Source organism: Cebus imitator, unplaced genomic scaffold (genome assembly GCF_001604975.1).
Source record: "Cebus imitator isolate Cc_AM_T3 unplaced genomic scaffold, Cebus_imitator-1.0 Scaffold178, whole genome shotgun sequence".
NCBI lineage: Eukaryota > Metazoa > Chordata > Mammalia > Primates > Cebidae > Cebus > Cebus imitator.
In genome coordinates, this window is record NW_016107493.1 from 3,870,522 (window position 1) to 3,882,292 (window position 11,771).

An 11,771-nucleotide genomic window follows, 5' to 3' on the forward strand; every position below is an offset into this window, starting at 1 on the left:
CCTGGGCTGAGAAAATTATCACAGAAATCTCATAGAGAACAAAAATGACTCTTCTGGGTAACCAACAAAAAGGGAGATTATAATAGAAATGAAAGGATTGGATGATAAAATGCAAAAGCAGTAATAACTTTCTTTGTGGTTTGTTTTAGTGGCTTTGAATCAAGCCATCCTGTTCTTCAAAGATATGTGTCTTGTTCATCTTCCCCATCCTTCATCCTCCAACTCTGTTTGGAACTGTCTGAAGTCCCAGTGAACTAAAATCCTGCAAAGGATACAGAAGCTTTAGGGCCATCAGTGCACAAGGGTTCAAGCTAGAAAGTGTACCTGTTCTTGTTTTCAAAGTTCTGTTTCATCTTAGCACAGCGGAGATCCATTTCATTGGAGAGCTGGAAACAAAATCAGCATTAATGACACAGTTAATGAGGACCCAGTCCCGTTCTGATCCGCACTTTCTGAAAAGCCTTCCAATTCAAGTGGCACAGCCCCTTCCCACCCCTCTTCCACTGTACTCTGCAGTGCCAGAGAGCACATTATTAATAAGGGAACAGAGCAATCTGTCCTTGCTCTATGTTGTTTTGTACTTATTCAGTTTGTAATGTTGGTGCATCTCTGTTTACTGACTGGTTTTTGTGGGTAGGTCTGGTCTCTGCTAGGCCATCATCTCTTTGTTACATCATGGCCTTCAGATTTTTAGATATGTAATCCAATTGAACAATCATTTATTGAAATAAGGGCTTGGCTTGGGAGAGCCAAAGAGGACTAAGACTCAGATACTGCCTTCAAGGAACTTAAAATCTAGTGTTAATCCTTGTTAACATTATAGTTCTAGTCTAGCAGGCAGGATTTGCTCACTTTCACGTGGCACTTCATTCTAACATGCCAGATCCTCTGGCCAGTGTCTCAGGATAAATAAATACTTCAAACCAGTCAGTGACCACTGGCAGCTAAGACAGGGGTTTCGGGTTTGTCCTTGTACCTCTCTGACTACTGGGGAGGAGGCAGGGACTGTGTTGCACAGTGGTCAGCAGAGCCGCTCTGACAGACAGAGACCAGCACAGGCTCAGCCAACATGCCTCCCTTCCACAGGGCCACACAATAAATAGGGTGTTCACAAGTGGCAGTATTTTCAGTAATACAATCTAGAGGTCTCTTCATGGAAATAGTCTCTAAATATGTCTTTAGCAGGATCTGTGGTTGTGACTTAAAATGTACAGTTTGTCCAATGATTCACCACTGTTCAGTTGAATGATCTCATGCAAATTATTTAACTTCCCTGAGCCCTAGTTTCCTTCCTACAGAAGGAGACCATAAACTTGGCAGCATTTTCAGATAAATAAGACAATGAATCAATAGTTGGTGGGTGGAGGAGGGTGGTCTCAGGCTGGGGCTCAGCCTGAGTCAAGCTGGGTTACTGTAGGATTCAGACATGTCTCGGACATATCAGAGGGTGAGAGGCTGACTGCTGGGAAGTAAAACCACACAGTAGGGGTTCAAAACCCTAAGGAGGATGTTTCTGAACACAGCACTGGCTGCCACTCCAGGCCAGGCCACCAGGCCCACCTGTTTGAGGTGAGGAAGAAGTCACCAGATGAAACAGATAGTAAAAGCTAAAAAGGTGTCACTGAAATCCTCAGGAATCACAGTGTCCAATGACATCTGCAGATTCTGATGTGTGGGCAGTTTTAACAGTCACAGAGAATAAGCCCTGGACATCGAGTGTGCTTGTGTCATCAGTAAAAGCCTCACAACCTCTTAACTGCACCACAAAGGCCAGACAGAAAACAACCAGTGCACCCTAGTGTGAGGAGGACAGCGTCACTGCACACACCAGAGGGACTTGGAGAGCTCCTGGAAATAAATAAGGTAAGCCTTGTGGAAGAACTTGAGTTCTTGGAATTACAGATAAAGATGGAGTCAGAAAATACCACTGGGTGACACAGCCCTATCTTCAGGGTCCTGTCAACTGGACAACATGGCTCATATGAGTAAAGTTCTTGGCATTTTGCCTGGCACATGGGTTATCTGAAAATATTAATTTTATCTTACCCATGAAGATGGTGGCTAATGTAAAGTTCACTCACCAATTTCTGGGCAGATTGGTGGTCTCTGTTCATTTGCTCAATTATCGCTGTCAGCTCTGAGATTTGCTCTTCTAGGTCAGAAATGATGTTGGGCCTGTAGGACAAGTAATACTTCTATCATCCACAAAGCTTACCATTCCATGCCACTCCAGTCCCTGAGCATGACTGACTCTGGCCTGGTGAGAGCTGGCCATGTCCTGCACCTGCTCCATCATTATGGGGTGGGGGTGGAGGGACAGTGGTGGTCTTGGAGAAGGCATTTGGCAGTTGGGCAGTTGAGCCTCAGGTCTGACTCTTTTGGGTAAGCTCACTAGACTTGAACTGGATGGTTTGGTGCCATATTGAGTAGAAGGAAAATAATGTCAGAAATTTATTCAAGTTTGGCTTTGATTTGGTAATGAGAGTTGAAACAGAGGATGAAGTTCAGAGGATTAGGAAATTAGAAGATGTGCAACAGGATTGATGCTGACTGTGAACCATAGACAAGGAATGGGCCAGAGATGGGACTAAAAAGGGGTTTAAGAGAGTGGCTTTCAGAACAGGTAATGGTTTTCTGTGTTTCTGGTCTAAGGCTGCCATGATATCTGTAAACTATTTAGCTCTATCTGGTTTGGCTAGAGTGACAAGGTGGCAGGTGGTGGCATGTGCAGTAGAGCTGAGAGGAAGTCTTTAATGCAAGATGTTTTGACTTCTTTGGCCAACCATCTTCTATGTCTAACTGAGCACAGAGAATGTGGGATAAGAAAACAAGAGAGGGAATACAGGAGGAGACAGTACCAGGGTGTGAGAAAGAGCATGAGAAAGTTGAATAATAGGGAGCCCCTATCTTTTGAACACAATATTCAGTATAAACAACACTCATAGCTTTACCAGGGAGTAAAACAAGCACAGGTTATCAGTTTTATTGTGCCCAACTGGTGACAACTTGCTTGTGAGGCCAAGAGGTGGCTGTGGGTGTGAGCTTGACTATACGTGCATGACCCATTCTCTAACTGCAGGGGGTTGTGGATGAACAGGGAAAAGAAAGCAGAGGCTGAATACCCCTTGGGTGGGAAGACAAGGACTTGGGTCCCACACCTTTGGGCCAGGTCAGATCAGGGAGACTCTATGGCCTGGCCTCATTTGCCTTGAGGGCCCTTTAGACTCACCCCCAATCTAAATCCCTTCCCAGATGTAAACACGGCTAATGGGTTGGTTGTATTCTGCCTATATACTAGCAGATAGGTAGATGATTGTGTGTGTGTGTTTGCTATTGTTGGTCCTTTAGACTTGTGTGTTGAAAAAATAATTCTCACAGCAAAATAAGCCTGAAGGAAGAGGCACTTGGAGAACCATTCAGTAGTGCGGTTAAGAAGTAAGATGCCGGTTGGCCGCTTTTGGCATGGCGGCGTTTTCTGGTCCGGCTGCGCCAGTCTTGCCACTTAAGAAGATGCCGAGTTTCAAAAGGAGGTGGCGCAGGTTCGCAAGCGTGTAACCCAGCGAAAAAAACAAGAACAGCTTACTCCCGGAGTCATCTGTGTGCGCCACCTGCCTAACCCACTTGACAAAACCCAGATCTTTTCCTATGTCTCCCAGTTTGGCACTGTGACACGGTTCTGACTGTCCAGAAGTAAAAGGACTGGAAACAGCAAAGGCCATGCATTTGTGGAGTTTGAGTGTAAGGATGTTGCCAAGATAGTTGCTGAAACAATGAACAACTACCTGTTTGGTGAAAGACTCTTGGAGTGTCGTCTTATGCCACCTAAGAAAGTCCATAAAGAACTCTTTAAAGACTGGATGTTCCATTGAAGCAGCCGTCATATCCGTCAGTGAAACGCTATAATCAGAATCGGACACAACCACAAAAACTACGGATGGAGGAGCGATTTAAAAAGAAAGGTTACTCAGGAAGAAACTAGCTAGAAAGGGAATCGATTATGATTTTCCTTCTTTGATTTTACAGAAAACGGAAAAGTATTTCAAAAACTAATCGTCAGAAGTCTACAAAAGGCCAGGTTTTACATAAGAAGAAGGAAAAGGTTGTAGGCACTCTTGACACTCCTGAGAAGACTGTGGAGAGCCAGGGCCCACACCAGTTTGTACACCAACATTTTTGGAGACACGAAAATCTGAAGTGACTGAAATGAATGAAGATGATAAAGATAATGAAATAGTTTTCAAACAGCCCATATCCTGTGTAAAAGAAGAAATACAGAGGACTCAAACACCTACACATTCACAGAAGAAAAGACGAAGCAAAAGCAATCAGTCATTTTTAATGTATTGTATTTTCTGAGAAATACAATATTTTTATGGGGGTGGAAAAAAAAAAGAAGTAAGATGCCAAGGAAAAAACAAACAAAAAAATAAAAATAAAAATAAAAAAAAATAAAAAAATAAAAAAATATAAAGAAGTAAGACGCCTGAACATGGGCAGGATATTGAAGAAGCAGAAGATACAAATAAGAGGTTAAAGGGTAGAATGAAAAGATGTAGAAATGAATCTGCATCTGTTAATGAAAAAAGGAAGACGTGGAGATATACTTGATACAGCATTGGAGGACAGGGAGTGGGTGGGGCCTGAAGACAGAGAGGATAGTTGTGCTCAATAGGATGGAGTCAGGCCAGAACCTTCCACACTGCATCTCCCAGGGGCATGAGCCGAGTGGTATTTTTGGACATAATGAAAAATGTGGTGGCTCATGCTTGTAATCCCAGCACTTTGTGAGGCTGAGGCGGGCAGATCAGGAGTTTGAGATCAGCCTGGCTAACATGGCAAAACCCCATCTCTACTAAAACTATAAAAATTTCCAGGCATGGTGGGGCACACCGGTCATCCTACCTAGCTACTTGGGAGGCTGAGGCATGAGAATCAGTTAAACCCAGGAGGCAGAGGTTGCAGTGAGCCGAGATCACATCACTGCACTCCAGCATGGGTGACAGAGAGAGACTCTGTCTCAAAAAAAAAAAAAAAAAAAAAAAAAAAAAAAGAGAGAGGTGTGCACCCCAGCCTCCCAGAAACCCTGACTTTCCCTAATTTGCATGCCCCAAATTCAGACTAGTTTATGGCTATTCTACCTATTCCCGCCCCAGGAACAATTTCTGTCCTTTGGGATCAATCACATAACTCCCAATCAATCTTTATCCTGCCCCTTGGATCTGCTTATGGATGGGATCAGAGCAAAGAGAGGCAGAAGTGGAGAGACACAGTGCTGGGAAGCAGGGGCGAGTGGGAGGTGCCCTTGCAGCCCCTCCAGAGCAGGACCAGTGGCCTGGGTGTGGGCAGGGCAGCTTTGGCTTCTTCCTGAGGCCGGACTGAGCCTGGTGGGAGCAGCTTCAAGCAGCAGCATGTCTATCTAGTGGCATTACCTGTTAAATCCACCTTTGTCCAGGATCTTTGATTCCCACTGCTTTTTCCTATCAGACATCTCATCCCCTAAGGTGACAGAAATCTGTTCCCCATTCCGAACAAGCTGATAGCCAGGTGACACGTTGATCACTTCCTAGGCACCAAGGGAAAGTAAGATAAATGGCACACTTGGAGTGCTGAGATTTCTCCACATCTCTTACTGCCTCACTCAGCTCTTAAAAGCAGACCTGGGACTCCAGAGCCCAAGCCCTTCTGGGCTCTTCGCCCATTATAGCTCATCCTCACATTTCTGAGACTCAAACCTGATGCTTAGTAGGCTCCTGGATGTCCCTAGGGGGCTTTGAAGCTCTGTGCCAAACTGAGCCATTGGTGCCCCGGGCACTACCCCTGCTCCCAACCCTTGCATTCGCCCTTGTGGCCAGAGCCCAGAGGATGTGGTCACCCAGAGCAGTTGCTCAGGTTTTGGAATCAGAGAGGCCTGAGTAAATCTTGGCTGTGCCACCAGACAAGAGCCATCCAGCATCTCTGCACCTCAGTTTCCTTATCAGAAAATGGGCTTAGTAACTCTTTCTCAAAGGGCTTTTGTAAGGGAAAAACAAAACAACGTACGAGAAAATGACTAGGATGATTGCAAACAAACAAACAAAAATGTCAGTTTCTCCTCCTTCTCCCATTAGATGCCAAGAAACCTGGGCAGGGCCTCTGCCGGCCTGGACCAGGGCAAGGCTGGGGCTCTGATTTCTGCGCAGTACACCCTGCAGCCCCATGGGCCCTTCTGTTGTTGCCTCCTTCATGTCTCTCTGTGTTACTCACCTCTCTCCTGCCTGACGGCCCCAGGCCACCACCATCTTTCTCTTGGGCTCTGGCCTCTCCGCCTTCAGTCTTGCTCCCTCTATAGTTCATCCTCCTCTCCACCTAGAGGGCAATTATACTTTTGTTTGTTTATTTTGTTTCCCTAACCATTAAAAGACTGCATGATTTTTGTTTAAAAAAAAAAAAAAGAAGAAAAAACTAGATAAACACAGAAACCAGTAAAAAAATACCAATTAAATCCCACCAGAGGGTGCTTTTTCTAAAATGTAACTCTTATTTGGTCCTGTGCCCGTGTCAGACCAATAAAGGCTCCCAGACACCAGAAGGGTAAGCCCCACACTCCCAGGCAGGTGTCAGTATCCCTCCAAGTTTGGCTCCCATCACCTTCTCCAGCGCCCTCCTGCTGCTGCTCCTCTGAGGGGTGCCAGCAGCCTCTCCCCTAGCATTCGTGACTTCCCAAGGTCAGCAGAGGGACTTCCTGTATCTGGGCATGAGCTGTTCACTGGCCTGGATGAGCTGTCATATCTGGTTTCCCTGGGGCACTGTTTGCCTTGTGCAAGGCAGTAGAGAGTAGCAATTAAATACCCACTCTGGGGTCTGGCTGAGCTGAGTTCAGGTCAGGGTTCTTCCACTTCCCTGCCACGCATAATGTACAATAATAACAGCCCCTCCTCCTAGGATCTTTGTGAAGATTCAACAAGGTAAGTATAGAAGTGTTAAAGGCCCACGCTTGCACATGGTAGGCACTCAATAAATTTTAGTCCCCTGCCCTCTTCCTGCTTGTACTCACATAAAATGATTTACTGTTCGCTTCTTGCCTTGCTAAATGGCTTTTCACTCTGCAAGAGAAAGACATGTTCAGAAAGCAACCAGCCAGCAAAGAGAAGTTTAGGAGCTGCACACTGAGGCCGCCACCATCTGACTTCCACTCTCTGAGCTCTGATTACCTGATCTTCTTAGGGGATCCCTAAGGCAGTTGGATAACTCACTGAAGCAGGGCTCCTGAGGACCCCAAATTGGGAGTGCTCATGAAAAGGTTGTGCCCGAGGAGGCAAAAGAGTTGTCTTATGATGTTGAGGAAACTTGTTTTGGAGGAGCATAAACCAGCTAGAGGGACCCCTACATATTCTCCCTGAGACAAGGCTCTGTGAGTCAGGTGACCCCCTACCCACCCCCATAAACACACACGTGCATACACACTCACTTCAGGGAACTGTGTGAAGCCCTCTTTATTGGAGAATGAAACATTCTATAGAAACAAACATAATGAAATATATTTCATTCTGATAGAAATGTTGAAGTTTAACTTGTTTTCCATTAAAATTTTTTTTTTTGTCGCCCAGGCTGGGGTGCAATGGTGTGATCTCAGCTCACTGCAACCTCCACCTACTGGGTTCATGCAATTCTCCTGCCTCAGCCTCCCAAGTAGCTGGGATTACAGGTGCATACCCCCACACCTGGCTAATTTTTTGTATTTTTAGTAGAGATGGGGTTTTACTATGTTGGTTGGACTGGTCTTGAATTCTTGGCCTTGTGATCTTCCTGCCTCAGCCTCCCAAAGTGCTGGGATTACAGGCATGAGTCACCGTGCCGGGCCACATTCAAATCTTTATATATGCTGTATACAAAATGAATAACAATAGCGTATATGTTCACAGTGGCCTTTCCCTCCAGCTCCAAAGCCAGCAGCAATTGCAGTACTCCAAACTCTGCTTCTGTTGTCACAGCTCCTTCTCTGACTCTGACACTCTGAACTCCTCTTTCAGGAACAAAGAAGGACCTTTGTGATTACATGGGGTCGGGATAATCCAGGATAATCTCTCCATCTCAAGGCCAGCTGATTAGCAACCTTAATTCCATCTTCAGCCTTAATTCCTCTTTGGCAAGTAATATAGCATATTCGCAGTCTCCAGGGGTTAGGGTGTAGATGTACATCCTTGTCGGGGGTCACTGTCCTGCCCTCCACACCCATCATCTCATTACCTCCTTTGAGCTCATCTCCCACCATTCCCTGCTCACTCCCTTGGCTTGTGTCACACTGGCCATTGCCTTCCTGGAAGAGGTCAGACATGCCAAGCAGGTTCTCACCCCAGGGCCTTTGGACTTGCTGGTCCCTCTGCCAGGAGAGCTTGCCCCAGGCATCATCAAGGCTCCTTTTGTTTCCTTTAAACAGGGACTTGCCTGACCTTCCTGCATAAAATATCCCCACGCTTACAGCTCCTACACCCTTTGCCTGCATTGTTTTTCTGCGTAGCACTCGCCAACCTCAGATGTAATAACTTGTTTATGGTCCTCTTCCCCTCCCTCCCCACTGGAATGTAAGTGCCAGGAGAGCAGTGACTTTATTGTGTGCTTCTGGCTCTTTTCTCAGCACCTGAAACAGTGCCTAATAAATAACAGGTGGTCGGCCAGGTACAGTGACTCACACCTGTAATCCCAGCACTTTGGGAGGCCAAGGCAGGCAGATCATGAGGTCAGGAGATCGAGATCATCCTGGCTAACACGGTGAAACCCCATCTCTACTAAAGATGCAAAAAGTTAGCTGGGCATGGTGGCATGCACCTGTAGTCCCAGCTACTCAGGAGGCTGAGGCAGGAGAATCGCTTGAACCCAGGAGGCAGAGGTTGCAGTCAGCCGAGATCGAGTCACTGCACTCCAGCCTGGGTGACAGAGCAAAATTCCTTTTTGGTCTCAAAGACCTAAAACTAAGGTACATTTCTAAGCTTGTAAAATATGAGTCAAATTTTAGTTTGTGATTAAAACCAAGATGCCACCCACAGAAAGTCTTAGACACTTAGTAATCAGCTACAGAGTAAGTCACCACCCTACACGCATGGCAGGGCCGCCAAGGCTCTGTGACAATCGCATACATCAAGCATTGGATTCTAGAGCCGGAAACAGCTATTGTGGGCACCCCTGTGGAGAGCAGTTGATACAGTGATTTTGAATCAAATGATGCTGTGGATGCAGAGGACCCCAAAATCTACATGTAGGATCTGAGGTTTGTGAGAAATCAAGGTGGATTCTGGCAATTCTCTAACATCCCTGGCATCAATTAGTTCAAGTCAGGCCAGGCGGGAGGGAGATTATTTTATTCACATGCCTTAAACCATTTCTGCCTCATGGACATAAAAATACTTAAGGCCAGGCGCAGTGGCCTCCACCTGTAATCCCAGCACTTTTAGAGGGCAAGGTGGGCTGATCACTTAAGGTCAAGAGTTCGAGACCATCTGGCCAGCATAGTGAAACCCCTTCTCTACTACAAATACAAAAATTAGCTGGGCATGGTGACAGGTGCCTGTAATTCCAGCTACTCAGGAGGCTGAGGCAGGGGAATTGTTTGAACCAAGGAGGTGGAGGTTGCAGTGAGCCAAGATGGTGCCACTGTGCTCCAGCGTGGGTGGCAGGGCAAGACTCCATCTCAAACAAACAACTGCAGGGCGTGGTGGCTTACATCTATAATCCCAGTGCTTTGGGAGGCTGAGATGGGTGAACTGCCTGAGTTCAGGAGTTCAAGACCACCCTGGGCAACATGGTGAAACCCCTTCTCTAATACAAAAAAATAGCTGGGCATGGTAGTGTGCACCTGTAGTCCCCATTGCTTGGGAGGTTGAGGAACAAGAATTTCTTGAACCTGGGAGGTAGAGGTTGCAGTGAGCTGAGGTCCTACCACTGCATTCCAGCCTGGGCAACAGAGTGAGACTCCATCTCAAAAACAAAACAAAACAAAACAAAACAAAACAAAAAACAAAACTTACTTTGGGGGAAAAACAGGTTTTGTTGGTTGGAGGTAATTGTGGTTTTTTGGAGCTGGTAGGAGAGGAGTTAGCCTGAAAGTGGAAAACAAATAACTGAAACAAGAAAATTGGAAATTTGGAAACCCTTTTTAATGCTTTCAGATTAAGTACATCCCTATAGTGACCCAAAATTGGAATATATGATCCGACAGCTGGAATCTTTAAAATCTGAGACCTTTAAAACTCAGGCCCAAGGCCCTGGCACATGTTCACTGTCCCAGGAAGAGCCTGTTCCCCAGTTGCCAAAGCTCTTTATCCCACATGGAGGGGGCAGTTGCCATCAAGGCCCTTTGGTTGGAAGCTGTACTTTGCCATTGCACCAATGCTGAGACTTCCTCATTTGAAATGGCACAAACCCCAGGCAGGGCTGGCAAGATGAGGGTGCAGCCAACCAGTTGGCAGAGAAGCTGGGGAAACCGAGGTTCTCTGCCCCACCTGGAATTCTGCTGCCACCCTTGCTGTTTTAGAAATCTTGTGAAAGAAAGGAGGCTACAAATGGATCCCAAGGTCTCTGTGCCTACCCCACCCCAGATAATTCTTACTTAGACCTCCCTGTGGGGTTCTTTCGTGGTAGCTGAGTGGTCTTGATTAGCTTCCGTGGTCCCACGTTCCAGGGGTCCCAGCAGGTGCAATAAATGAGAGGGTTGGGGTACATAGCTGAAGGTCATGGGCAGTCTTGGTGACTAGATCAGGAGGCTCTTTCTGAAATGGAAAAACAACAGCAGAAGGTTAAGCACTTAGAATTGAAGCAAAAATACAGACGAATTGGGAAGAACCCAGGGAAGACCCAAAGAACAATGGTAGATTCCAGAAGCTGTTGATCTGGTGCAGGGTCTTGACTATAGGTTAACAGCTCATTCCTTTCTACTCGGTATACTTAACTTGAAAGCAGTTTAAAATTTGCCATAACTGGCTGAGCGCTGTGCCTCATGCCTATAATCCCAGCACTTTGGGAGGCCGAGAGGGGGTGGATCACTTGAGGTCAGGAGTTTGAGATCAGCCTGGCCAACATGGTGAAACTCTGTCTCTATTAAAAATACAAAAATTAGCTGAGTGTGGTGACACACACTGGTAGTCCCAGCTATTCAGGAGGCTGAAGTGGGAGGATTGCTTGAACGTGGGAGGTGGAGGTTGCAGTGAGCCGAGATTGTGCCATTGCACTCCAGCCTGGGTGGAGAGTGACACTTCCTCTAAAAAAATAAAATAAAATAATAAAATAAAATAAAATAAAAATTGCCATAACTGAGTCCTTGCTGTGATCCAGGTAAAAGTGCTCAATTACTGTTATGCTGATACTATAGATAAGGCTACTGAGACTCAGAGAAGTCACAGAGGCAGCAAGTTGCAGAGCTGGAAACAAACACAAACCGTCTTGACTCCCAAGTTTCTTCATTTCCAGCAGGCCACACCAGTCCTCACTGAAGGGAAGAGAAATTTCTATAGCAAATTCTACACAGAACTTCCTGGAAAATTAGTTCTGGGCTGGGTGCAGTGGCTCATGCCTATAATCCCATATAATCCCAGCACTTTGGGAGGCCGAGGTGGGAGGATCACAAGGTCAGGAGTTGGAGACCAGCCTGGCCAACATGGTGAAACACCGTCTCTACTAAAAATACAAAAATTAGCTGGTGAGGCTGGAGAATCACCTGAATCCAGGAGGCAGAGGTTGCAGTGAGCTGAGATTGTGCCACCGCACTCCAGCCTGGGTGACAGAGTGAGACTGTCTCAAAA

The 11,771-nt window shown here is 46.2% G+C and overlaps 2 protein-coding genes and 1 pseudogene across 3 annotated transcripts in view; 2 read left to right on the forward strand and 1 right to left on the reverse strand.

The window, feature by feature from the left end:
- The window catches only part of CASP8 (caspase 8), a 115,372-nt gene that overhangs the window by 79,382 nt on the left and 24,219 nt on the right, over positions 1–11,771 (forward strand). The window lies entirely within an intron of this gene.
- The window catches only part of FLACC1 (flagellum associated containing coiled-coil domains 1), a 38,587-nt gene that overhangs the window by 21,174 nt on the left and 5,642 nt on the right, over positions 1–11,771 (reverse strand). For both annotated transcript variants that reach the window (XM_017545299.2, XM_017545301.2), the window contains exons 2-7: positions 10,583–10,742; positions 10,002–10,073; positions 7,034–7,082; positions 5,430–5,563; positions 2,082–2,175; positions 325–386 (exon numbers count right to left, since the gene is read on the reverse strand). In XM_017545299.2, coding sequence (XP_017400788.1) covers positions 325–386; positions 2,082–2,175; positions 5,430–5,563; positions 7,034–7,082; positions 10,002–10,073; positions 10,583–10,695 — 524 coding nt within the window. In that variant the 5' untranslated portion in view covers positions 10,696–10,742. The remainder of the gene's footprint in view (positions 1–324; positions 387–2,081; positions 2,176–5,429; positions 5,564–7,033; positions 7,083–10,001; positions 10,074–10,582; positions 10,743–11,771) is intronic.
- LOC119473698 lies at positions 256–4,847 on the forward strand (annotated as a pseudogene).